This window comes from Doryrhamphus excisus, linkage group LG7, assembly GCF_037039965.1.
Source record: "Doryrhamphus excisus strain RoL-2023G ecotype Guam linkage group LG7, RoL_Dexc_Guam_v1.1, whole genome shotgun sequence".
In the NCBI taxonomy this organism is placed as follows: Eukaryota; Metazoa; Chordata; class Actinopteri; order Syngnathiformes; family Syngnathidae; genus Doryrhamphus; species Doryrhamphus excisus.
Genome location: NC_136363.1, coordinates 18,028,641 through 18,055,485, shown reverse-complemented (window position 1 = coordinate 18,055,485; position 26,845 = coordinate 18,028,641). Strand labels below are relative to the sequence as shown.

The 26,845-nt window shown below is 36.9% G+C and overlaps 2 protein-coding genes across 3 annotated transcripts; one reads left to right on the top strand and one right to left on the bottom strand.

The window, feature by feature from the left end:
- Positions 1-1,442: 1,442 nt before the first annotated feature.
- LOC131109137 (F-box/LRR-repeat protein 7-like) lies at positions 1,443-22,881 on the top strand. 2 transcript variants are annotated; one of them, XM_058060800.2, is made up of 4 exons: positions 1,443-1,909; positions 7,910-7,999; positions 19,445-20,059; positions 21,817-22,881. In XM_058060800.2, exons 1-4 carry the CDS (start codon positions 1,873-1,875, stop codon positions 22,551-22,553), a joined length of 1,479 nt encoding a protein of 492 aa, XP_057916783.1. In that variant the 5' UTR covers positions 1,443-1,872; the 3' UTR covers positions 22,554-22,881. The 2 variants fall into 2 exon arrangements, with proteins under 2 accessions (XP_057916783.1, XP_078648407.1); XM_078792281.1 differs by lacking the exon at positions 1,443-1,909 and having other exon boundaries at positions 6,888-7,999.
- Positions 22,767-26,845, bottom strand: LOC131109138 (TNFAIP3-interacting protein 1-like). The gene is made up of 7 exons (XM_058060801.2): positions 26,392-26,845; positions 26,211-26,276; positions 24,878-24,964; positions 24,656-24,781; positions 24,504-24,581; positions 24,308-24,433; positions 22,767-23,093 (listed from the first exon to the last, which is right to left on the bottom strand). The coding sequence occupies exons 1-7, from the start codon at positions 26,431-26,433 to the stop codon at positions 23,019-23,021; spliced, it is 600 nt and encodes a 199-aa protein (XP_057916784.2). The 5' UTR covers positions 26,434-26,845; the 3' UTR covers positions 22,767-23,018.

The following is a 26,845-nucleotide window of genomic DNA, read 5'->3' as shown; positions in this document are numbered from 1 at the left end:
GGGGGGTGCTGGAGCCTATCCCAGCTGTCTTCGGGCAAGAGGCGGGGTACACCCTGGACTGGTGGCCAGCCAATCACAGGGCACATATAGACAAACAACCATTCACACTCACATTCATACCTATGGATAATTTGGAATCGCTAATTAGCCTAGCATGTTTTTGGAATGTGGGAGGAAACATTCATTAAACTTTCAGGCCGTTTTAGTGTAGTAAATACATCTGCATCTTATACTTTTGATGATGTGTGTCTTTATTTGACGAGCCCAGAGAGGGGCTAACGTCATTGCAGCACCCCAATGAATGCATTGCTCAGATGCAATACAGTATGGGAAAACTTGAGTTGTTTTTTTTAATATTCATATTGGTACATGTTTGTATATTTGAGTGTGAAGTTGCTGTATGATGACTTTAGTGACTGTTATATTGTTATATACAATATTTTTATACACTATACTGTTATATACAATCACAGGGCACATATAGACAAACAACCATTCACACTCACATTCATACCTATGGACAATTTGGAGTCGCTAATTAACCTAGCATGTTTTTGGAATGTGGGAGGAAACCGGAGTACCCGGAGAAAACCCACACATGCACGGGGAGAACATGCAAACTTCACACAGATATGGCCGAGGGTGGAATTGAACCCTTGTCTCCTAGCTGTGAGGTCTGCGCGCTAACCAATTTGTACTTTTATTTATTGTATTGTATTTTTACTTTTAATTTTACTAGTCTGTGCAGCACTTTGGAAACTCTGTTTATAAAATGTGCTGTATAAAAAAAGTGGAAGTCAAAGATCTTCTATTTTAGGGATGTACAACACATTTTGTACCATCCATTATCATTATATGTTGTATTACTATCAATATTTCCTTTATTATACTTCCTGCACATGACTAAGGGAGCAATAAAATTATATCTAATCCATCTCAGGCGGCACGGCGGTTCAGTGGTTAGCGCGCAGACCTCACAGCTAGGAGACCAGGGTTCAATTCCACCCTTGGCCATGTCTGTGTGGAGTTTGCATGTTCTCCCCGTGCATGCGTGGGTTTTCTCCGGGGACTCCACATTCCAAAAACATGCTAGGTTAATTAGCGATTCCAAATTGTCCATAGGTATGAATGTGAGTGTGAATGGTTGTTTGTCTATATGTGCCCTGTGAATGGCTGGCGACCAGTCCAGGGTGTACCCCGCCTCTCGCCCGAAGACAGCTGTGATAGGCTCCAGCACCCCCCGCGACCCTCGTGTGGAAAAAGCGGTAGAAAATGAATGAATTAATCCATTTCAGTTTCTACAAATGGCCCCTGGGCTACAGTTTGCGCGGTGATGAGACCCTGAACACAGCGCCATCTTCCGTGTTTGGTGATTTCACTGCCAGTCTATTTTGATATCCTTCACAAATGTAAATGATCAGTGTGCAGCCCCGGGGCTTGTAATTATGATGTTCGTCTATTGTTGCAAAAAAAAGGCCCGCTGGTGGTTTTGCTTTCTTTCTGGTGCTGCGGTCTCTTTAAATCCAGAGGAGCAGCAGCAAGTCTCTCTTCACGTCGTCTAGTCCAGCAGCACATTTATTATTGAGGCAGGCAGACAAACAGCTGCTTGCCATTTACAACACTTCCACAACGTTCTGCTACGAACTTTTTTTTGTGTTCTGGAAGCGTAGAAAAAGAAGATAAAGAAATCGAACACGAGGATAAAGAAAGATGTAGATACAGTATCTTGCACCGCTGGAATAAGAATAAGTCGTAGAAGAAGAAGGCCGGGAAGTGAAGCCTCCTCTCGTCCACATCTGGATTAACTATTTGGACTCTCGGTTCTGCTTCGGATTTAGGTCGAGTTCTGTGCTCGACTATGTGTCCTTTCAAATGGGTGCCAACAACGGAAAACTGTATGGAAGCGAGGGTGAGTGCTGCGTAAATTCTAACGGTTTCTTATCTACCGCCACCCCCGAAAGATCCTCTTGAGTTTTCCTTACGCATTTTTTTTCCAATGCTTTGACTCACTTTGAAAGGTTATATTAACTTTTATGCAGAAAATAGTCAATTTAATTGATTAATAATGCACTTAAAACACATTGGATGTGTTTTACCTCTTATAATGCAAAAAAATCAATGTAAAACACTTTAATGCAGCACATTTTTCTGCTTTTTCTACTTTAAAAGTATGTTTATTTTGTTTTAATCCAATATAGCATCACATATATAACATTTAAAAAGATGCAAACATCAGTATCCTATCATGCAAACAATGCTTTGACTCACTTTGAAGTGTTATATTAACTTTAATGCAGAAAATAGTCCCTTTAATTGATTAATAAATACACTTAAAACACATTGGAAGTGTGTTTTGCCTCTTATAATGCAAAAAAATCAATGTAAAACACTTTAATGCAGCACATTTTTTGCGTTTTCCACTTTAAAAGTATGTTTATTTTGTTTTAATCCAATGGAAATAGTGTTAAAAAGATGCAAACATCAGTATCCTATCATGCAAAAAATGCTTTGACTCACTTTGAAGGATTATATTAACTTTAATGCAGAAAATAGTCCATTTAATTGATTAATAATACACTTAAAACTGTGATTGGCTGGCGACCAGTCTAGGGTGTACCCCGCCTTACGCCCGAAGACAGCTGGAATAGGCTCCAGCACCCCCCGCGACCCTCGTGAGGAAAAGCGGTAGAAAATGAATGAATGAATGAATACACTTAAAACACATTGGAAGTGTGTTTTACCTCTTATAATGCAAAAAATTAATGTAAAACACTTTAATGCAGCACATTTTTCTGCTTTTTCTACTTTAAAAGTATGTTTATTTTGTTTTAATCCCATATAGCATCACATATATAACATTTAAGCTGCTGGAAATAGTGTTAAAAAGATGCAAACATCAGTATCCTATCATGCAAACAATGCTTTGACTCACTTTGAAGAGTTATATTAACTTTAATGCAGAAAATAGTCAATTTAATTGATTAATAAATACACTTAAAACACATTGGAAGTGTGTTTTGCCTCTTATAATGCAAAAACACTTTAATGCAGCACATTTTTCTGCTTTTTCTACTTCAAAAGTATGTTTTTTTTGTTTTAATCCAATATAGCATCACATATACAACATTTAAACTGCCGGAAATAGTGTTTACAAAGATGCAAACATCAGTATCCTATCATGCAAACAATGCTTTGACTCACTTTGAAGAGTTATATTAACTTTTATGCAGAGAATAGTCCCTTTAATTGATTAATAAATACACTTAAAACACATTGAATGTGAATGTTTACCTCTTATAATGCAAAAAAATCAATGTAAAACACTTTAATGCAGCACATTTTTCTGCTTTTTCTACTTTAAAAGTATGTTTATTTTGTTTTAATCCAATATAGCACCACATATGTAACATTTAAACTGCCGGAAATAGTGTTAAAAAGATGCAAACATCAGTATCCTATCATGCAAACAACACCAAGTCACGTCATATGTCACCGAAAGTCCACCATCCTCAAGTCCTCAAGGAGGCGGGGTCAAAGGCCATGAGTCCTTAGGTGTGACTCACTCGGATCTTGATAAAAGACAATTCTTGACATTTTTGCACAAATACGTAAGATAAATGTAAGAATGGGTAGAAATACTTTGGTGGCCTTGCAGGATAGAAGTGTTCTTTATCTTTAGCAAGGAAACTGCTTCACCTGAATGGAATGTGGCCTCAAAATGGGGAGAAACCACTTTGTTGATAGGATGATAAATGAAGTCCACAACACTGATAAAATCTCCTAACTTGGAATCTCAAGACTTTTTTTTTTAAATCATCTAAAATCCCTAATCTTCGGCGATTCACTCCCAAAATCTCCGGCCGCGTTATTTCTGTCTCCAGAGCTGAAATGTTTGGATAAATAACATTCCAGCATGATCCCATCCTAAGTCAATAACAGCACAGAGAAAAGATTGGAAGTTTAAAATAACACAAAACGAGGGCTCCGCTTCACACACAGTGCAAGTGGACCCGCTGCTTGAGGCTCCTCAGGGACCTCCACCGAGTCCACTTTTGATTGTGGCGAAGCTCTACAGGGTTGAGCCAATGTAGCGGGTTTAAAATCCAAGCCATCAAACCACATGGCAACAGGCGCAATAAAACGTATGCGGCGAGGCACATTGGCCACCTCGCAAGTCTAAAAATGAGTTAAACGTCGCTACTAAAACAAGACGGATGACGACGACATCGCTGCTGGTGCTCCAAATGTACTCAAACAGCAACTGCATCATTCCTGTATTATAGTTTTATGCCCATAACCTCACCTTGAAAGAATATTGTATATATATATACATATATTTAAAGACAAAGCTTTGTTTTATTATTTGTTATTGTCATTGTCATTGTTCATAAGAAAACTACTGTTGAACAAAAATAACATTGAGGCTGGTCTCAATTTTCCCAGAAAAAATCATGATAATCCTTTCTGGAAAATACTCTGTGGTCTGACAAGACAAAAACTGACTTTTTTTTTACATAACACCTCATTTCAGAAAAAGAACATCCTACCAACCAGTAGAATATGGTGGTAGTAGTGTGATGGTCTGCGGTTGTTTTGCTTCTTCAGGACCTGGTGTGATAAATGTAACCATTCGCACAATAGTATGAGAATTCTGGGTTATGATATTCATTCATTCATTCATTTTCTACCGCTTATCCTCACAAGGGTCGCGGGGGGACCCTGGAGCCTATCCCAGCTGTCTTCGGGCGAGAGGCAGGGTACACCCTTGGCTGGTTGCCAGCCAATCACAGGGCACATATAGACAAACAAAGTTAAAAAAAAAAAAAAATTCATATTGGTACATGTTTGTATATTTGAGCGTGAAGTTGCTGTATGATGACTTTAGTGACTGTTATATTGTTATATATACAATATTTTTATACACTATACTGTTATATACAATCACAGGGCACATATAGACAAACAACCATTCACACTCACATTCATACCTATGGACAATTTGGAGTTGCTAATTAACCTAGCATGTTTTTGGAATGTGGAAGGAAACATTCCTTAACATTCATTAAACTTTCAGACCGTTTTAGTGTAGTAAATACATCTGCATCTTATACTTTTGGTGATGTGTGTCTTTATTTGAAGAGCCCAGAGAGGGGCTAACGTCATTGCAGCACCCCAATGAATGCGTTGCTCAAATGCAATACAGTATGGGAAAACTTTAAAGGAGTTTTTTTTTAATTCATATTGGTACATGTTTGTATATTTGAGTGTGAAGTTGCTGTATGATGACTTTAGTGACTGTTATATTGTTATATGCAATAGAAAATAGAATAAAATAGAAAACCCATGCATGCACAGGGAGAACATGGATAAATATTTATTTAGCCAGTCAAAAGTTTAGAGACACCTTTGCTTTGTAGTAAATGAGAAAGTGTCTCCAAACTTTTGACATGCAGTATACAAAGCTGTGTAATGAGCTGAAAGCCTGTTACTGTGTTAGCAGGCTACTTCCTGGTTCATGGAGGATGATAATAACAGTGAGTCAAACTGTGAAGGCACCTTTACCCAGATCCTTACCAAATATACCTCCTTTCCATTTTCACTTTGTCGCGTGTCCACTTTTTAAAAAAGTCCACTTCTGCTTGTAGGCTATCCGTCCAAACATCTGTTTCCAAGTGTGACTCGGCAACTAATCCACCGCTTCGGTCCCAGCTATGCAGGAACACATCCACCAGACCGGCGTATTATATAAGCAGACGTCAGGAAGCAGGCGGCATTTCTCCATGTTACTTTTTTTTCTAGGAAACAATCGGCCTCGCACGAATCCGCAAGCCGCAGAACTCCATCACACGCCGGCTCGGGTGGAGAAAAGACATATTAGAATAGTTTTCTCTCGGGGAGGGGGTTGCATCATATTTGCTTTGATATGAAAACAGCATGTGTGAGTCACTGCTGGATTCAAGTGGAAGCCACAGCAGATGTTTGCTGCTTGGTGACATCATGAACACTTGCACCTTGGGGTGACTTGCTGGGTACTCGGGACGCATCCTATTCTTCCATATTGATGTATTTTTACGGTTTAAATGTGCTTTTGTACGCCTGACTGAGACTGCTTTGTGTGTCGCTATAGTGTACATTATCCACTCTGCATTTGTCCCACATAATAAATGCCATACATTACACATATTAAGGAGTGGGACAGATGGACACATAGAGAAAAAACTTTCTAAAGCTTTGGGACTTCAGCACAACAACATGAGAGCCATTATCCAGAAATGGTGACGGCTCATTTAAAAAAAAACTGCAGGCCTAACTGGCTGCACAGAGGTCAAGTGGTTAGCGCGCAAGCCTCACAGCTTGAAGACCCGAGTTCAATTTCACCCTCAGCCATCTCTGTGTGGAGTTGGCATGTTCTCTGGGGACTCCGACTTCCTCCCACATTCCAAAAACATGCTAGGTTAATTAGGGACTCCAAATTGTCCATAGGTATGAATGTGAGTGTGAATGGTTGTTTGTCTATATGTGCCCTGTGATTGTATATAACAGTATAGTGTATAAAAATATTGTATATAACAATATAACAGTCACTAAAGTCATCATACAGCAACTTCACACTCAAATATACAAACATGTACCAATATGAATTTAAAAAACTCCTTGAAAGTTTTCCCATACTGTATTGCATTAATTGGGGTGCTGCAATGACGTTAGCCCCTCTCTGGGCTCCTCAAATAAAGACACACATCATCAAAAGTATAAGATGCAGATGTATTTACTACACTAAAACGGTCTGAAAGTTTAATACTGGCACCATGTAAAAAAAATTGAATAAATACAACATTAAATAAAAATACATTAACTGTTAGGAGACCAGGGTTCAATTCCACCCTCGGCCATCTCTGTGTGGAGTTTGCATGTTCTCCCCGTGCATGCGTGTGTTTTCTCCGGGTACTCCGGTTTCCTCCCACATTCCAAAAACATGCTAGGTTAATTAGCGACTCCAAATTGTCCATAGGTATGAATGTGAGTGTGAATGGTTGTTTGTCTATATGTCCCCTGTGATTGGCTGGCGACCAGTCCAGGGTGCACCCCGCCTCTCGCCCGAAGACAGCTAGGATAGGCTCCAGCACCCTGCACGACTCTCGTGAGGATCCCCAAGAACTTTTTAGAAGATGTGTGTCACATTATATATGGTGTAAAAATAACACAGCAGTTCAGAAAAAGAACATCACAACAACAGTAAAATATGGTGGTGGTAGTGTGATGGTCTGGAAGACTTGCTTGTGTTTGTAATCCATTCCATTCCCTTCTGCTAGCTGTTGACATTCATGACACCACACATATTGACTAATCACATATGGCTTCAAAGAACCGCCTCTTGTCGTTCACTTCAAAGAGCCGAATCTAAAAGCTGTCATGTTTGTGAACGACCCATCACTACTAGGGATGCATATTACTGTAAAAAAAAAAAAATCAACCAAAAAAAAAAAAAGTCACTTCTGTAGAATTTGGGACGTTTTAAGGTTCTTGTTTGCGTAAATGATCTTGGCTTTTTGGGACAACCTCTCAGCAGGCACCGCATTCTTTGTCTCAGGAAAGCCACAGAGCTGCATTTATGATCTGCCAGAGGAATGAAATCCCATAAACAAGCAGGCAGACAGGGAGTCACCATGGTGGACGAGTCTTCTTCTCATCCTAGATGTTAACTCTACAAGCTTAGCTCGTTGCCGCATGCTGTAAATCCACCAGGAATTTGATCCGGGAAGCACTTCGGCATATGAAGTAAATTGACTGCTGCTGACTTTGAAGGCTGAAAATGCTTCGAAGTGTCAACATTTTTGACATATTGCAGGTGTCATAATAGTGATGAAACATGAAAAAAAGATGATGTTGCTGTCTTGTCCTCCTCCAGGCAAAGGGAGCTCCAGCATCTCCTCTGACATAAGTTCCAGCACCGATCACACGCCGACCAAAGCGCCCAAGAATGCGACTCCCAGCGAAGGTAAAGCATCTGGTGCTCATTAACTCCCCTCCTCTCCTTTTTTCTCGTCTTCTTCTTCTGCTTTGTCTCCTCCCACCACCCCACTTCCTAACTCGTTTTTGTGCTTGGAGAAGAACCTGGGTGTTCCTGGGACACCCCAAAAGTAATGGTAATGGTTTAATTTCATTTGAACATGCATCAGATTACAATTGAATGCATCCCATAATCAGTTCGCAGTTCCACATGTCCAAAAGGAGTAGGAAGAAGCAAAGCTTATTAAATCCTACCCCTCCATCTGGTACTTTTACAATCAGTAACTGTTACATTTGTTCACTTCCTGCTTACCTGATATAGTTTTTAATTTTAATTTTAATTTTAATTTTAATTTTAATTTTAATTTTAATTTTAATTTTAATTTTAATTTTAATTTTAATTTTAATTTTAATTTTAATTTTAATTTTAATTTTAATTTTAATTTTAATTTTATTTTTATTTTTATTTTTATTTTTATTTTTATTTTTATTTTTATTTTTTTGTCAAGACTCTTCTTCCTTGTATTTAGCAAACATCAACTGCTTGTATTGTTTCTTGAATTGGCTCATCGTTGTGCATTGTTTGAGGGTCTTACTCAATCCATTCCATAGTTTGATTCCACATACTGAAATGCTATGGCTTTTTAACGTAGTCCTAGCATATAAGTGTTTCAAATGTACTTCTTTCCTGAGATCATATTTCTCCTCTCTTGTAGAGAAGTATTGGATGACATTTTTAGCTAATTGGTTATTTTTAGCCTTATGCATTATTTTAGCTGTTTGAAGATGAACTATATCAGCAAGTTGAAGTATTTGTGATTTTAGAAATAAGGAGTTAGTATGTTCTCTGTAGGCGGCATTATGAATTATCCTTACTAGCCTTTTTTGCAGTAAGTTTACAGTGTACAACATTTGGCTTGATGGCGGCCTTGTTTTTCGACTAAACTTCCTCAAATTTCACGCATATGTGCTTATCGGTCCCTTAAAGGTGTGTACCGAATTCGGTGGTGATTGGGCGAAACACGCAAAAATTACAGAGTGTGTTTTGTAGAACAGCTCTGTGTGGGACGTAAAGTCGATGTATGGGTTTGATAACAGCGCCACCATGTGGTGTATTTCTTAGCAAAATAATAACACAAACAACACAGTCTTGGTGCATGTTTTGGCAAATTTTCACCTCTTTGTGTGCAGCGGTTCAGTAGAAGAAAAGAGTTGTTTGGGTGCCAGAATTTAGTCACATGACTATGTCAATGCTACATACGTGTCCATCAAATCAACAAGAATGTTAGTCCTGAGTTATGACTGAAAGTGTTATTTTGTCCTCCACGCTAAGTGGCAGTAATTACACGGTCTGCAACCACCACAGCCGCAGTCAAACTCCCACCAACCCCCCCCCCCCCCTCCCTTGTTAAAAACACTCACTCACACACACACATAGTGCTATAGTAGTAAGTACACACAGTAGTCGCCCACCCGGTCCTGTCCTCCACTAAACTAATCAGGAAGCAGTCTCGGCTGTTTCCATGCCTGCCTGCCCGCCACACACTGGGAGTATTCACGATCTTAAACCGTGAACTCCCACCCCCCCAAGGTGGTTTGACCCAGTAGCGACACTTGCAAGACATAAGGAGGCTACCTCTGCACTCAAGTAAGCCATAGTGCTCATTATTATCGGACCCCAAGGTAGTTGTACCTTTTCCAGGTCTGGACACGTACACAAGTGTAGGATCAGTGGTGCATAAGTGGAACGTTTGGGAGTACCAGAACTAGGGTCAAGATCACTGAATTTATAGTTTGGTTCAGTCCACTGTGGTACTTTATTTATATGTTGCTACCGTATACTATTCTTGATTCAGCATTTTCTCTGCAAATCCAGGAATCTGGGAATAATTTATTAAAACGTGATCATGCCATGTTCAGCATCCATGTACAACTGTAAGAAAACCAACCATTGAGGAAACTGTAGTACAATTAGCTTGTCAACCCACTCGAAATTGCATGTCAGTATACAGTATAGAACTGTATAACAATATAACAGTCACTAAAGTCATCATACAGCAACTTCACACTCAAATATACAAACATGCACCAATATGCACCAACAAAATAAAACAAACTCTTTTAAAGTTTCCCATTACTGCATTGCATCTGAGCATTGGGGTGCTGCAATGACGTCAGCCCCTCTCCGGGCTGCTTAAATAAAGACACACATCATGCAGATGTGTCAACCCCATTGAAATTGTATGTCAATATACAGTGTAGAATTGTATAACAATATAACAGTCACTAAAGTCATCATACAGCAACTTCACACTCAAAAGGTACATCTGAGAAATATACAAACATGTACCAATATAAGCTTAAAAAAACTGTTTTAAAGTTTCCCATTACTGCATTGCATCTGAGCAACGCATTCATTGGGGTGCTGCAATGATTTCAGCCCCTCTCTTGCATGTCAGTATACAGTATAGAACTGTATAACAATATAACAGTCACTAAAGTCATCATACAGCAACTTCACATTCAAAAGGTACACCTGAGAAATATACAAACATGTACCAATATAAGCTTAAAAAACAGTTTTAAAGTTTCCCATTACTGCATTGCATCTAAGCAACGCACTCATTGGGGTGCTGCAATGACATCAGCCCCTCTCTTGCATGTCAGTGTACAGTATAGAACTGTATAACAATATAAGTCACTAAAGTCATCATACAGCAACTTCACACTCAAATATACAAACATGTACCAATATGAATATAAAGAAACAACTCCTTAAAAGTTTTCCCATACTGTATTGCATCTGAGCAATGCATTCATTGGGGTGCTGCAATGACGTCAGCCCCTCTGTGGGCTCCTCAAATAAAGATACACATCAGCAAAAGTATGAGATGCAGATGTATTTACTACGCTAAAATGGTTTAATAAAAAACTCTAATACTGTCACTATGTAAAAAAAAAAATACAACATTAAATAAAAATACATTAACTGTTGGCTGGCCGATGGATATATAAATCACCTCCCAGCCTCAGCTGTGTTAATATTGTGATTTCCCTTCACAAAAACCTCCCTCCTCATCTTTAAGGGGACTCCTTTACCCCAGCGACCCATTTTGTCGTGTTTACTCCAGCAGATATATCACCGTTCACGCCGTTGACGATCTAAGCCTGGTGAAGGGTTCCGCTGAGTCACCGACCACTGCTGGGAAAGTCGTTCCGTTACGCTCCAAATATGTTGGAAATGCGACGCTTTCAACATCGTTCATCCCAAATGGCTCTTGGGAGCCGGCGTGACAAATGTGTCCTGAGTGGAACTGAATGTCGCTACAGATTGTGATGAAGTAGCTGTTGCTGAAAGACGCATTTGCCAGCTGATTCGGCAAAAAAGGTGAAGCCAAAATAACTCTCTTACATTTTTAGTAGTATTGGCAGTAGTCCCGTTGGTAGTAGAGTTACATCATTGTTGGATATTATTATTTTGTACTGCGATACTACCGATGAAGACAGCAGCCAATGTAATATTGCCCCATTGTACCAAAGAAGTAGTTCCCTGGAAAGTTTGCATCAACGGAATCCTGAAAGGAAATGAAAGCCGACGCCGTAATGCCCTAGATCAGGGGCCTCAAACTAGTGTCCTGCGGGCCACATTTGGCCCGCGGAGTAGAACTGAAGGGTCAAAGGGCAATCTAGAATGAAAGTGGTTGGTTTTTGTATTGTCCCTCAAAATTTGAGTGCCTAAACCAGGGGTCTCAAACACGCGTTGAGTGCCCGCAGGACACTAGTTTGAGGCCCCCCGCCTTGATTTAAGTTTAATGTCAGTGCGGCCCGCGCAAGTTTGATATGGATACTGTATAGTATCATGTACCCAGAAAAAATTATTACATTTCATTAATGTTTATGTTAAAGGTTAAATAACTGTTAATAGTTATCCTCCCTATCCGTGTGGAAGTGGTAAGTTTTTGTTTTTTTTAAGTTTACAGGAAATAACTTGGAGGCTACCGTTTAGGTCGCTAGCTCTCTAGTTTGCGAGTTAGCATGTGTCTCAAGACCCTGCAGTTGCGCAATATGTTGTAAATAAAAAAAGTATAAATGTGACTATAGTCGTGTTTTGTCCTGTCTACAGGGCTCTAATAATGCTTTGTTCATTTTAATCTGAAAAAAAATAATTTGTCTACCCACCAACTATATGTGGTTTCTTAATTTTTAATTATTTGTTTTATTATTATTATATTTATTTATTACTGATTGATTGATTGATTTTCTTTATTCTTGATCTTATTTTGTGTAGAAAAATAAAAATTAAGATATTTGAGAACAGTGGAATGTTTTATCAGAGCTTTTCTTGTAGAAAATCGGAACCAAAGTAAAGTTTATTAATTTTTCTGTTTTTAATAAATGCGTTTTTTTGTTTCAGGCTTGGCTGTACTTGTGTACTACTAGCAGTAGTACTATACTGTATACAGTTGGGGTTGTAAATTGTGTGGCAACCACATGTTTCTGTGTTGTCACCATAAGAAGAACAAGCAGACATTTGTCCCTGCTTTGAAGAGGTTCGTCCCCATATCGTGATTGATTGACACCTCTGGTCTGTTTGGCGATGTGACAGGAGCTATATGTTGTAATTAGTGTTACACAAACCCCCCCCTTAAAACAAGCATTCAAAATGGTTGTGAGTTAAGTCCATATTCAATCTTTTTACGGTTTTAGCAGAACCGCTGCGGGGCTGTAATTAGACACAGTGAGTGCTAACATGTCATTACCTCCACCAAGGAGGTTTTTTGGTGCCGTTTGTCTGTGTTGTCGCGGAACCGATGCAAAGCAGGCATTATTTTCCTCCAAAAGGATGTGACATCACGGAGACAGAAGGATTTTTTTTTTTTCGGAATATTCATGTCAGCAACTCGTCTTGGATGTGAATGTCATTGTTGGAATGGAAGGTCACTTGTGGGAGTTGTGTACAGCCGAATAGTCGCGGCTTCCTGGCCTATTGTCTTCGAGATTATTGTGTCATGACGTCACCGTTTCCTGTAGTGAAGGCTTTTTGCTGATAGCGCCCACTACACTGGACGCTAACATCAACTTCCATGTATTCAATGAAACCCTGCGGTATTTGTTGCTAGTTGGTTGTTTTTATTTCAAAAACGAGGAGAAACTTTGTGTTTTGATTGTGTTGCCTATGACCCTGTACACCATTCACACTAAGATGAGCAAGTTGTATGTGATCCCTCCACAGGATAGGAATAACCTCAAAGGAGTGCTACCTTGCTTCCTGTCAAGACTGCTGTTCATGATATCAGGGAAGTGGGTCGGCCTGCACAAAAACTTAGTTATAAGTTGGTACTCTTATACCATTTACTCAGAACTAATGACTCAGAACTTTTTTTGTCCACTCAAAACGACTATGTTTGGAACTCCAATATAAATTAAATCAAGATTAACACTCTTAATAAATCAATTTCTAAAACTTTAGGACTCCGCCAAACCACAGAAAGAGCCATTAACCACAAAACATGAAACCTCAAGGTCACAAAAGACCCCACAACAACAACTGTCGGCCTCACTTGCCTCAGTTAAGCCTGCATGGCAGGGCCTCAATGCTTGTCTAATTATACCAATAGTAAAATATGGTGGTGGTGGTGTGATGGTCTGTGGCTGTTTTGCTGCTTCAGGACCTGGGAGATTTGCTGTGATAAATGGAACCATGAATTCTGCTGTGTACCCAAAAAATCCGGCCATCTCTTGGTGACCTCAAGCTGAAACCAACTTGGGTTCTGATCCAAAACACACCAGCAAGTGAAGAAAAACCAAATGAAGACTTTGGTCACCAGCCAATCACAGGGCACATATAGACAAACAACCATTCACACTCACATTCATACCTATGGACAATTTGGAGTCACTAATTAACCTAGCATGTTTTTGGAATGTGGGAGGAAACATTCCTTAACATTCATTAAACTTTCAGACCGTTTTAGAGAGGGGCTAACGTCATTGCAGCACCCCAATGAATGTGTTGCTCAGATGCAATACTGCATGGGAAAACTTTTAAGGAGTTGTTTTTTTTAATACTCATATTGGTACATGTTTGTATATTTGAGTGTGAAGTTGCTGTATGATGACTTTAGTGACTGTTATATTGTTATATACAATATTTTTATACACTATACTGTTATATACAATCACAGGGCACATATAGACAAACAACCATTCACACTCACATTCATACCTATGGACAATTTGGAGTCGCCAATTAACCTAGCATGTTTTTGGAATGTGGGAGGAAACCGGAGTACCTGGAGAAAACCCATGCATGCACAGGGAGAACATGCAAACTCCAAACAAAGATGGCCGAGGATGGAATTAAACTTGGGTCTCCTACCTGTGAGGCCTGCGCGCTAACCACTCGACCGCAGCCAACAGTTAATGTATTTTTTATTATTATTATTTTTTACATAGTGCCAGTATTAAACTTTCAGACCGTTTTAGTGTAGTAAATACATCTGCATCTTATACTTTGGATGATGTGTGTCTTTATTTAAGCAGCACCAGAGAGGGGCTGACGTCATTGCAGCACCCCAATGAATGCGTTGCTCAGATGCAATGCAGTAATGGGAAACTGTAGAAGAGTTTTTTTTATTTTAAACTTATATTGGTACATGTTTGTATATTTCTCAGGTATACCTTTTGAGTGTGAAGTTGCTGTATGATGACTTTAGAGACTGTTATATTGTTATACAGTTCTATACTGTATACTGACATGCAATTTCAAGGGAGTTGACACAAATGCATCTTATACATATTGTTATATTCAATATTTTTAGACGCTATATGTATATATGTCCGGTCTTATATTAAGCGTTGTCTTTTATTTGGGTCAAACCTGGACTTATTTTCTGTTAGGTTGGTAACAAACAGATGTAACCTCCCAACTTGCGCGTTGTGCACCTGGTGGAGGTAATAAACCTTCTCCTTCACTGTGCAGCCTTCAAAAGAATCCCTGCGGTTTTAACTCTGCAGCCTGCCCGTGCACTTGTCTCCATCTCTGCTAAAGTCTGCAAAGCCCCTCTTGCCAATTTATCTTCCTTTCTTCCTTTCCCCCTTTTTTTGTGCCTTCCTCACAAGAAAACCCACAAACAATCCCATCAAATGCGGCACTTCTTCTTTAATTCTGATATATATCGCGATACAAAAGTAGTACTGTGTGATATTGCAGGTATTTTGTTTTTCAAATTGATATCACTATTTAAGAAAACAACTTTACTATTCAAACTCTGTGCGACTAAAATGACATTATTTTTATTTTTTCTCATTAGAATCCTTGACTTTTTTCTGTTAATATTTTAACTTTATTTTAGTAAAATGACAGCAGTTTTTTTTTTATTTAATTTAATTTATTTTAATTTGAACTTGCTTCTTGTAATTTCGTAAAAAAGTCGTACGAGAATAAAGTCGTACGAGAATAAAGTCAGGAATTTCCAACAAGTCATCAATTTACGAGAATCAAGTCCAAAAATGACGGGAAAAAGTAGTACATTTACAATAGTGAAGTCATAAATTTATGAGGAAAAAATCATACATTTACAAGAAAAAAAGTCAAAATTTTACAGTGAAACAGTAGTAAATGTATTATTTATTATTTATTATTTATTATTTATTATTTATTATTTATTATTTATTATTTATTATTTATTATTTATTATTTATTATTTATTATTTATTATTTATTATTTATTATTTATTATTTATTATTTATTATTTATTATTTATTATTTATTATTTATTATTTATTTAATGACATTATTTAATTTATTTGTTTTTATGTTTTTTATTCTAAATTTAAAGCTGCATGTTAAAGCTTTATTTATCCAAATGCTACACTTTAAGTTTTTTTTTATTAATTTATTATTTATTATTTTGTTTATTATTTTATTTATTGTTTAATAACATTATGGGAAAAAGTAGTACATTTACAATAATGAAGTCATAAATTTATGAGAAAAAATCATACATTTACAAGAAAAAAGTCACATTTTTACAGTGAAAAAGTAGTAAATTTACAAAAATAAAGTCATATTATTTATTATTTATTATTTATTATTTATTATTTATTATTTATTATTTATTATTTATTATTTATTATTTATTATTTATTATTTATTATTTATTATTTATTATTTATTATTTATTATTTATTATTTATTATTTATTATTTATTATTTATTTAATGACATTATTTAATTTATATGTTTTTATGTTTTTTATTCTAAATTTAAAGCTGCATGTTAAAGCTTTATTTATCCAAATGCTACACTTTAAGTTTTTTTTAATTAATTTATTATTTATTATTTTGTTTATTATTTTATTTATTGTTTAATAACATTATGGGAAAAAGTAGTACATTTACAATAATGAAGTCATAAATTTATGAGAAAAAATCATACATTTACAAGAAAAAAGTCACATTTTTACAGTGAAAAAGTAGTAAATTTACAAAAATAAAGTCATTATTTATTATTTATTATTTATTATTTATTATTTATTATTTATTATTTATTATTTATTATTTATTATTTATTATTTATTATTTATTATTCATTATTTATTATTTATTATTTATTATTTATTATTTATTATTCATTATTCATTATTTATTATTTATTATTTATTATTTATTATTTATTATTTATTATTCATTATTTATTATTTATTATTTATTATTTATTATTTATTATTTATTATTTATTATTTATTATTTATTATTTATTATTTATTATTTATTATTTATTTAATGACATTATTTAATTTATTTGTTTTTATGTTTTTTATTCTAAATTTAAAGCTGCATGTTAAAGCTTTATTTATCCAAATGCTACACTTTAAGTTTTTTTTTATTAATTTATTATTTATTATTTTGTTTATTATTTTATTTATTGTTTAATAACATTATGGGAAAAAGTAGTACATTTACAATAATGAAGTCATAAATTTATGAGAAAAAATCATACATTTACAAGAAAAAAGTCAAATTTTTACAGTGAAAAAGTAGTAAATTTACAAAAATAAAGTCATATTATTTATTATTTATTATTTATTATTTATTATTTATTATTTATTATTTATTATTTATTATTTATTATTTATTATTTATTATTTATTATTTATTATTTATTATTTATTATTTATTATTTATTATTTATTATTTATTATTTATTATTTATTATTTATTATTCCTTTCTTCCTTTCCCCCTTTTTTGTGCCTTCCTCACAAGAAAACCCACAAGCAATCCCATCAAATGCGGCACTTCTTCTTTAATTCTCGGCATTTAAAAAGACGTCGGTTCTGAAGTCGCAGCTGCACTTCTTCCTCAGTTCTCGTCATTGATTTACACCCTCAAAAAGCTATCAAAGCGCCCTCTCGACAGTTGATGTTAATTCGATCCTGCTGCCTGCCGCGGATCAGATTTTTTGGGGGTATTAGTGGCGAATGATTTCAGTCGCGGTTACATTCACAATGCATGAGTCGCGCTTTCATTCCACCGCTGCCGCGGCGTCCAAGGTAAAGACCAGATGTTCTTCTCCGATTTCCTGCAGCACGTTGAGTCTTCCAGCATCTGTGCGCTGGTTAAAGTAAACACGCTATTTGTTCCTCTTGTGACAGCTGTGCACCGATTCCTCATGTAGGCAGTTGTCTCAAGTCGCGTCACATGGTCTTCATCAGTGGTCGCGGTTGTTATGGAGACGTAAAGTGTTGTCATGCAAACTCTGGGTGTTTTTTTGGCTTTTGATCGGGGTTTTCATTCTAATGTAAATACGCTGCAAGTACAAACGGAACTTATTGAAAACCTCAAAAGAGCAGAACGAAATGTTCACATGCTAGCCAGTTGGATAGTAGCTAATATATTTATTTGTTTATATTTTTATGTATATATTACAGTAACAGTAAATGTGTCTGTACTGAATGGTCATTGCATATTTTGCAGCTAGCTTCATGCAAAACCCTCAAAATGGTCCATTATTTGACAGTGATGTCTACACACTGAAGTCCATTACAGAAATATGTTTTTCTACACTTACTTCTTATTGTTGCGATTACTTTTTTATGAATTGGAAAATCCTCTTGTGGCTTAAGTGTTTTATTTGTTGCCTTGACTTCGGCTGTATTGTCATTTTGATCCTGGTTTTTATTTTTTAATTATAGACACCGGAAGTGTACATGAACTGTAGAAATAATGAATGCTATAGTAGAATGGTATTGTGGAACGCAAGAGAGAGAGAGAGAGTGAATCCTTTGCCCAAGTACATGGAGGCGGGGCTGCGAGTGAGTGGATACGCAGCAGTTAGCAAGATAGCAAGAAAATGCTAATATGAATGAAGTCACAAAAAGTGTAGATATATACAAAAGTGCTGAATATACAAACATGTACTAATACTAGTTTCATTCATTCATTCATTCATTTTCTACCGCTCATCCTCACGAGGGTTGTGGGGGGTGCTGGAGCCTATCCCAGCTATCTTCGGGCAAGAGGCGGGGTACACCCTGGACTGGTCGCCAGCCAGCCAATCACAGGGCACATATAGACAAACAACCATTCACACTCACATTCATACCTATGGACAATTTGGAGTCGCTAATTAACCTAGCTTGTTTTTGGAATGTGGGAGGAAACCGGATTACCCGGAGAAAACCCACGCATGCACGGGGAGAACATGCAAACTCCACACAGAGATGGCCGAGGGTGGAATTGAACTTGGGTCTCTTAGCTGTGAGGCCTGCGCGGTAACCACTTTAATACTAGTCAATCAATACTAGTTTCAAATAAAATAACTCTTAAAGTTTTCCCATGATGTATTGCTTATAAGCAAAGCCTTCATTTGTGCCTGCCGGGGCTCTGCGATGACTTCAGCCTCCCTCTTGGCTTTATCTAGTGGACAGTGGAAGCATTGCAGTGCCATCATACATCCATCCATTCTCTATTCTGCTTGTCCTCTAATGAAATGCTTTGCTAAAACAAAATGCATTATAGGAAAACGTAAAAATATTTAAACTCGTATTGGTGTATGTTTGTATATTTATTAGTTATACTGACTACAGGAAATGGCAATAAATCTTAAACTGTACATTGTAAACTGATTTTGGAGACACGTTTTAAGGCAGACTTTTCAAGCGAATCGGGCGACTTGTTCCTAAGAGAGAGTCTGTGAATGTCATCACAAAGTCTGGAAGGCTGGAGTCTGGAATACACATCTGTAGACCATGTCGCTGTCCCGCTGACATTCCCACCACACAAATCCACATTAGGGACAGCATGGCGTCCATTAGTCAAGCGTACGTTGACGTGCGGCGTACAACCGGTTGATGGACGACCTCCAAGCGTGATTCTGATGTCGTAGAAACCGCAAAGTATTGAATTTGTTTGTTGATGGATTTGTTCAGGTTTGGACTCCAGCACAAGGACTCTGAGCACCCCCAGTCCAGGTCTCATCCTCCCGTCCAAGTCGTCGTCGCTCTCTTCCCCGGCGCTCTCCAGCAACGGCCATGACACTAACTCCACGTCGTCTTCTTCATCCGCCGCCGCCGAAACCGTCGCCGTTGTCCACCCTCAGCCCGGCACTCACACACGCTCACGTCCACCCAAAAGCCACGCCCCGGTGGACCTCCTCCCTGACCACGCCCTTTTGCAGATCTTCTCCCACCTTGCCACCAATCAGCTATGTCGCTGTGCCCGTGTGTGCCGACGATGGTACAACCTGGCGTGGGACCCGCGGCTTTGGAGCGCCGTGCGTTTGACGGGGGAGCTCCTGCACGCCGACCGCGCCGTCAGGGTGCTCACTCACCGTTTATGTCAGGACACGCCCAATGTGTGCCTCACCCTGGAGACGGTGGTGGTCAACGGATGCAAGAGGTTCACCGACCGCGGACTGCACGTGCTGGCCCAGTGTTGCCCCGAACTGCGGCGCCTGGAGGTCGCCGGATGCTACAATATCTCCAACGACGCCGTGTTTGAGGTCGTGTCCCGATGTCCCAACTTGGAGCACCTCAACCTCTCAGGTACACCCACATATAGGGATGTAGGAAAATATCGTTTCGGCGATATATATCGCGATACAAAAGTAGTACTGTGATATTACAGGTATTTTATTTTTCAAATGGATATCACTATTTAAGAAAACAACTTTACTATTCAAAGTCTGTGCTAATAAAATGACATTATTTTTATTTTTACTCATTAGATTCCTTGACTTTTTCTATTAATATTTTAATATTTTAGTAAAATTACAGCAGTTTTTTTCCATTTATAGTTTTTTTTTTAATTTAAAAAAATATTTAATTTGAATTATTTTAATTTTTTCATCGTAATTCTGACTTTATTCCCGTAATATTTTGACTTGGATGGATGGATGGATGGATGGATGGATGGATGGCTACATGGATGGATGGATGGATGGATGGATGGATGGATGGATGGCTACATGGATGGATGGATGGATGGATGGATGGCTACATGGATGGATGGATGGATGGATGGATTCATGGATGGATGGATGGCTACATGGATGGATGGATGGATGGATGGATGGCTACATGGATGGATGGATGGATGGCTACATGGATGGATGGATGGATTCATGGATGGATGGATGGCTACATGGATGGATGGATGGATGGATTCATGGATGGATGGATGGCTACATGGATGGATGGATGGATGGATGGATTCATGGATGGATGGATGGATGGATGGATTCATGGATGATGGATGGATGGATGATGGATAGCTACATGGATGGATGGATAGATAGATACATGGATGGATGGATAGATGGATGGATGGATAGATACATGGATTGATGGATGGATTGATGGATGGATAGATAGATACATGGATTGATGGATGGATAGATAGATACATGGATTGATGGATGGATAGATGGATAGATGGATAGATGGATGGATTGATGGATGGATAGATAGATACATGGATTGATGGATGGATAGATGGATAGATAGATACATGGATTGATGGATGGATAGATGGATAGATATACATGGATTGATGGATGGATGGATGGATGAATAGATAGCTACATGGATGGATGGATGGATGGATGGATGGATACATGGATTGATGGATGGATAGATGGATGGATAGGTACATGGATGCATGGATGGATGGATAGATACATGGATGGATGGATAGATACATGGATGGATGGGTGGATGGATAGATAGATACATGGATGGATGGATGGATGGATGGATGGATGATAGCTGGATAGATGGATAGATGGATAGATGAATCGATGGATAGATGGATAGATGGATAGATGGATAGATGGATAGATGGATAGATGGATAGATGGATAGATGGATAGATGGATAGATGGATAGATGGATAGACAGATACATGGATGGATGGATGGATGGATAGATGGATGGATGGATAGGTACATGGATGCATGGATGGATGGATAGATACATGGATGGATGGATGGATAGATAGATACATGGATGGATAGATGGATAGATGGATAGATGGATAGACAGATACATGGATAGATGGATAGATGAATCGATGGATAGATGGATAGATGGATAGATGGATAGATGGATAGATGAATAGATGGATAGATGGATAGACAGATACATGGATGGATGGATGGATGGATAGATGGATGTATGAATATCCTTTATTGTCATTGCACAATAACACAAAATGTCATCTGTCTCCCGTATAATAATAATAACAATGTGGAGAATAAATAACTGCATTAATCGTGTTGTCGATTAATCTTTGCCCCATGCAGGCTGCTCCAAGGTGACGTGCATCAGCCTGACCCAGGAGGCCTCACTTCATCTGTCGCCGCTCCACGGCCAGCAGATCTCCATCCACTATTTGGATATGACTGACTGCTTCTGCCTGGAAGACGAGGGCTTGCGGACTATTGCCACCCACTGCCCCCGCCTCACGCACCTCTACCTGCGCCGCTGCACCCGCCTCAGCGACGAGGCCCTCCGCCACCTGGCCCTCCATTGCCCGTCCATACGGGAACTCAGCCTCAGCGACTGTCGCTTAGTCGGCGACTTCGGGTTGCGTGAGGTGGCCCGTTTGGAAGGCTGCCTACGCTACCTTAGCGTAGCTCACTGCACTCGAATCACCGACGTGGGGATGCGTTACGTCGCTCGCTACTGCCCTAAATTACGCTACTTGAACGCTCGTGGCTGCGAGGGGCTGACGGACCACGGTTTGAGCCACCTTGCCCGCAGTTGTCCGAAACTCAAATCTCTAGACGTGGGTAAATGCCCGTTGGTGTCGGATAGCGGCTTGGAGCAGCTAGCGATGTACTGCGGCGGCCTGAGACGCGTTAGCCTACGGGCGTGCGAGAGCGTAACGGGGCGGGGTCTCCAGGCACTCGCGGCCAATTGCTGCGAGCTCCAGCTACTCAACGTTCAGGAATGCGAGGTGTCGTCGGAGGCGCTGCGTTTTGTACGGCGCCACTGCCGCCGTTGCGTCATCGAACACACGAACCCTGCTTTCTATTGAAGCTCCTCTGACAAACGGATGTATTCCTGCTAGGTGCGTGATTGGGGGGGGCCCGTAGAACGTATTTAACGTATTTATCTGGGATCAGGACCTTTTTTTTTTTATAACAACACATTCATCAGCGGCTTGCTCGGACACATTTGTAAATTATTATTATTTTTTTTATTATTAATTAGCATTTGCCTCTGTGCTATTTATAGTGTCTCACAAAGCTACAACAAAAGGCTCACTTTAATCACATGTGTGCTCAAGTACACGACTGACATTTATCATCTGATTTTACAAAAAAATGATATGTGTCAATAAAGTCCACCAAAGACTTCGCAAACTGTTTCGGATTGTTTAGAATTCATACACATGATCTCCGAGGATAATATTCATAAGTTTATATTTAGTAATGTTGACAATAAAAAGGTTAAAGTGACTACAGTACAATAATAATCTATACCAATGTGGCATCTTCTATCATGGGTGTTGACGCTGCTCGGCCTGCTTGCAGTTGCAGTCCACGACGGGCCGCAGGAGGCGGGTCCAAGTGGCCTTATAAAAACACAAAGAAAACTGGATAAATAAGTTGTTTTGTAGCTGGTTGCTATGGTAATAATGTATGGCTTCTACTCATGTAGCCATGTAGCAGGGGTGCCCAAAGTGAGGCTTTTGGCTTTTTTTGTAATTTATTTTATATCTAAAAATATTTAAATATAATTAAAATTATAATAGTAATATATTATATATAGCATAATATAATATAATATAATAATATAATATAATACTACTAATAACAGTAATAATAAAATAATAGTAATAATAAAATAATAGTAATAAATATAATTAAAATTGAAAAATATGCAGTAATTTACAAGAATAAAGTCAAAATATTAAAAGAAAAAAGTAGCACTCTAATGACATTATAATATTAATATTATAAGGAAATTTTTATTTTTATTTAATTATTTTTATTTTTATTTTAGTAGCATAAAGTTGAAGTATTTTTAAGTTATTATATTATATATTATTATATTATATTGTTATAAACAAAACAACAAATAAAGTTGTCATTTTTGGACAATTTGGTCACTGAAAAATTTTTGTTTTGAGAATTAAGTCAAAATATTACGGGACTAAAGTCAGAATTACGAGGAAAAAAATTACAAGAAGCAAGTTCAAATAAAAATAAATTAAATAAAAAAGTATAAATTATAAATGGAAAAAAATGCTGTAATTTTACTAAAATAAAGTTAAAATATTAATAGAAAAAAAGGTCAAGGATTCTAATGAGAAAAAATAAAAATAATTCATTTTAGTAGCACAGAGTTTGAATTGTAAAGTTGTTTTCTTAAGTGTAATTATTAGGAAAAATAAACAAACAAATAAACAAAAAAGAATAAATTTGTAATTTTGGGAAAATTAAATTACGTAAAAAGTTATAAGAATACAAGAATAGTACAAATATTATGGGAATAAATTACCAGAATAAAAATGCTACAAAAGACTATAGTTCATGCTAATAATAATCTGCCATATGTCATCATCAAATTTAAGGTGTAATGTCGCCCCCTTGTGTCCATTTACGCGGCATCACTTTACTTGTATTTAATTGGCTCGTGCCCCCTTGAAAGGTTGAATGACTTATTTCCACATACGTAGAGCACAGATACAAGTGTTGTTCCACCTGCCTACCACTAGATGGCACCAACGTACTACAATGTAAAGCTACTACCTACATGACTTGGAAATCAACAAAATGTTAATACCTGAGATTTGAGGTAGTGTAGCTCATCGTGGGCTTTTGTCAACTTCTTCTCCAGCTCCGCGTACTTTTGCTGGAGCTTCTCCCTGTCCCTTTGCTCCTTCAAAAAGTCCTCCTTAAAAACCTCCGCCTGTAAAAACACAACATGATATGAAGACACACAAACATAAAACCAATGTCTGTGTTGACTAAAACCGGACCTGGTGTTTCCAGACGTCCTGTGACGGTACAAAACTGTCCTCAAGAGGGCGTGCTGGCTGAAGTCTTTCCTCCAAAGCCTGATAAAAACCAACAAAAATTGATTTTTTATAGTCCTGCTCCATTTTGTATGTTTCTGAACGATTGTGTTCACCTTATTGAGTCGGTGGATCTCCTCCTGCTGGTGCTGCCCTCTTCTGGTCAGAGTGCTGTTCTGCAGCTGGAGTTCATTAGCTTTGGTCAGAGCGTTGAGGAGCTCAGTGTGTACGTCGCTGTTGGTCTTCATAAAAAACAGTCACAAAGACTCTTTTTAATGAAATATTATTATTATTATTATTATTATTATATGACTATGTTCAAATATGACTGAATTTACCCGACTATTTTCTTTTTCTTTGGCCGTCTTACATGTTTTCTTCCCAATGTCACCGCCATCTTGTAGTGATGCTTGTAGACTTTGAAGCTATAAAACAGCAAAATCACAAGAATAAAGTCGTAAATTTAGAAGATTTAAGTCAAAAATTTGTTAAAAAAAAAGAGTAGTAAATTTACCAGAATAAAGTTGTAATATTACTAGAAAAAAGTAGTAAATTTACAAGAAGGAAAAGTCGTAATATTGTGAGAATTACAATTACAATACAATTACAATTTACAAGAAAAAACCGTGATATTACGTGAATAAAGTCATAAAATTACAAGAAAAAGTCATACATTTACAAGATTAAAGTCCGAAATTTACGACAAAAAAGCAGTAAATTTATTGTAATTAAGTCATAATATTACGAGAAGAAAGTCATAATATGAATATTGACTTAATTAAGTCAAAATATTATGGAAATAAAGTCAGAATTAAGAGAAAAAAAAATTACAAGAAGCAAGTTCAAATTAAAATAAATTAAATTAAATTAAAAAAAACAGTATAAATGAAAAAAATGCTGTAATTTTACTAAAATGAAGTTAAAGTATTAATAGAAAAAAGTTAAAGATTCTAATGGAAAAAAATTTCATTAAATTTTTTTTAATTGAATTAAAACATGTTTTTAAATTGAATTAAAAAAAAATAATTAAAAAGATTTTTTTAACTTTCATTAAAAAAAAAAAATTATCAAAAATTTTTTATTTAAAAAAATTTTAGTTAAAAAAGTTTAAAAAGTTAAAAAAGTTAGGAAAATTAAAAAAGTTTGAATAGTAAAGTTTTTTTCTTAAGTGTAATTATTAGGAGAAACAAACAAACAAACAAAAATATTGTAATTTTGGGGGTAATTAGATTTAATAAATAAAATAAAAATAATGTAATTTAATGTTTTTTTTAAATTGAATTAAAAAATGTTCTTTTAATTTAATTTAAAAAAAATAATTAAATTTTTTTTTACTTTCCTTTAAAAAAATTTAATCAAAAAAATTTTTTAATTACAAACATTTTTAGTTAAAAACGTTTAAAAAGTTAAAAAAATTAAAAAAGTTTGAATAGCTTTTTTCTTAAGTGTAATTATTAAGAGAAACAAACAAACAAACAAAAATAAATCAATTTGTAATTTTGGGGGAAATTAGATTTAGGAAAAAGTCATAATGATACAAGAATAAAGTACAAATATTATGGGAATAAATGACATTACAAAGTTCATTCTAATAATAACCTGCCATATACTGTCATCATCAAATATAAGGTGTAGAAAAATGTTCAGTGTTATGTTATGTTATATATTTACCTTCTGTTGGTAATGCGCCACCATGGTTCTGTACTCCTTGGCCCATCTTTCATTGATGGTCAGCAGCTGCGTGAATATTTTAAAAATAAATATTAAAGTAGCAAACACACAATAATCGCTAACATGCATCATTCAAGTATAAACTCCGCCATTTATAAACAAATCCCAATAATACGCTCACTTCTTGTCGTTGCCTCTCCAGAATAAATATCTGTGCTTGCATAGTGGTGTCAGTGTCGGCCGCTCCACTCTAAATGAAAACATAAAAAAAAAGAGGAAGAATCACATGCAAAGCGGCATTGAACGTGATGAAATCAGATCCGTGTACATGACTTCCTTTTACACACTCTTGGGCGTTCTGTTCAAGGTGCTTTCCAGTAAGACGAGAACAATGTTATGTCATGAAGAACATACTGTACGCTACATATCAGCATCATATTACCTTATTATATTATATTACCTTACACTTATGCACAGTAATAGCCAATGACTTACAGGCACATGTACATTTTTCTTAATAGCAGCCATATATTTCAACCAATTTTTATCAAATTTTATATATTTATCCTTTTCAGTACCCTAAAGGTGTCTACTAAATTTTGTACCGATTCGGCAAAAACATCGGTTGATTTAAG

Excerpts from the sequence above, each read along its gene's own strand:
- LOC131109137 (XM_078792281.1), top strand. The coding sequence starts at position 7,864 with ATGAAACATGAAAAAAAGATGATGTTGCTGTCTTGTCCTCCTCCAGGC. Across the intron at positions 8,000-19,444 it reads GAATGCGACTCCCAGCGAAG|GTTTGGACTCCAGCACAAGG; the intron begins GTAAAGCATCTG and ends GGATTTGTTCAG. Across the intron at positions 20,060-21,816 it reads GGAGCACCTCAACCTCTCAG|GCTGCTCCAAGGTGACGTGC; the intron begins GTACACCCACAT and ends TGCCCCATGCAG.
- LOC131109138 (XM_058060801.2), bottom strand. The coding sequence starts at position 26,433 with ATGCAAGCACAGATATTTATTCTGGAGAGGCAACGACAAGAA. Across the intron at positions 24,965-26,210 it reads TGGCGCATTACCAACAGAAG|CTTCAAAGTCTACAAGCATC; the intron begins GTAAATATATAA and ends GCTGTTTTATAG. Across the intron at positions 24,434-24,503 it reads AGGACGTCTGGAAACACCAG|GCGGAGGTTTTTAAGGAGGA; the intron begins GTCCGGTTTTAG and ends GTGTTTTTACAG.